The sequence below is a fragment of the Otolemur garnettii genome, unplaced genomic scaffold (genome assembly GCF_000181295.1).
Source record: "Otolemur garnettii isolate 467f Iridium unplaced genomic scaffold, OtoGar3 scaffold00194, whole genome shotgun sequence".
NCBI classification, from domain to species: domain Eukaryota; kingdom Metazoa; phylum Chordata; class Mammalia; order Primates; family Galagidae; genus Otolemur; species Otolemur garnettii.
The window spans coordinates 1,439,736-1,440,845 of record NW_003852589.1 but is presented as its reverse complement, the minus strand read 5'-3'; the positions used below and the strand labels follow the sequence as shown (position 1 = coordinate 1,440,845).

Sequence of the window (1,110 nt, the reverse complement as noted above, 5' to 3'; positions counted from 1 at the left end):
CTTCCTCATCACGCGGCAAAGCAAAGGTCACTCTTTTCAAACTTTCTTTATGTCGCTTACCATCTTCATTTTCTTCAAGGTCATTATCCTCATCCCTACAATATTAAAATACTTATTAAAGGAAATATACTATTTTCACTAGAAAAAAAAAAAAGAAACAAATTTTCCATTAACAAAGTTCTTTCTTTTGTATACCTAACGCAACCAAACATTCAGATCTTTCAAAGTCATTCAGTTAAAGAATAAGAGAAAGAATTTTGTAGGTGAAATACTATGTAGGTAATAGAATAGGCCAAGCACAGTGGCTTACACCTGTAATCCTGGCACTTTGGGAGAGGCCAAGGCAGGAGGATCACTTAAGCCCAGAAGTTTAAGACTATTCTGCACAATATAGCAAGATCCTATCTCTATAAAAAGTCAGAGACAATGATATACACCTGTAGTCCCAGCTGCTCAGGAGGCTGAGGCAGGAGGATCACTTGAGCCCAGGAGTTCAAGGTTACTGTGAGCTATGCTTGCTCCACTGTTCTCTAACAGTGACAGAGCAAGACCCTATCCCTCCCGCCACCAAAAAAAAAGAAAAAACAAAGAAAGAAAGAAAAATCTACTACTTGATCTCAGAGAATCTAATTTTCTTCTTCTTTTTTTTGAGACATAGAGCCTCAAGCTGTCGCCCTGGGTAGAGTGCCATGGCATCATAGCTCACAGCAACCTCCAACTCCTAGGCTCAAGCAATTCTCCTGCCTCCACCTCCCAAGTAGCTGGGACTACCGGCACCTGCCACAACGCCTGGCTATTTTTTGGTTGCAGCCATCATTGTTGTTTGGCGGGCGTGGGCTGTATTCGAACCCACCAGCTCAGATGTATGTGGCTGGCGCCTTAACCGCTTGAGCCACAGGCGCCGAGCCAGAATCTAATTTTCTAAGACAAACATATTAGACAACTATGAGCACATATTTGAGAATGGGCAGTGCTAGCTTACAATGTAAAGGTAAAGAATGATTCCAAATACTCACGTTTCAGAAATGCTGAGTTCTGTTTCTTCATCAGCAAGTTCTTCCTCATCTTTGTTTGAACCCAGTTCATCATCATGAACACTCACTGTGTCTC

General features: G+C 41.8%; 1 protein-coding gene across 1 annotated transcript in view; it reads right to left on the bottom strand.

The window, feature by feature from the left end:
* LOC100952791 (U3 small nucleolar ribonucleoprotein protein MPP10) overlaps positions 1-1,110 on the bottom strand; it is a 17,850-nt gene that overhangs the window by 13,390 nt on the left and 3,350 nt on the right. Inside the window, exons 3-4 of the mRNA XM_023507625.1 lie at positions 1,017-1,101; positions 13-95 (exon numbers count right to left, since the gene is read on the bottom strand). Of these exons, the coding sequence (XP_023363393.1) occupies positions 13-95; positions 1,017-1,101 (168 nt within the window). The remainder of the gene's footprint in view (positions 1-12; positions 96-1,016; positions 1,102-1,110) is intronic.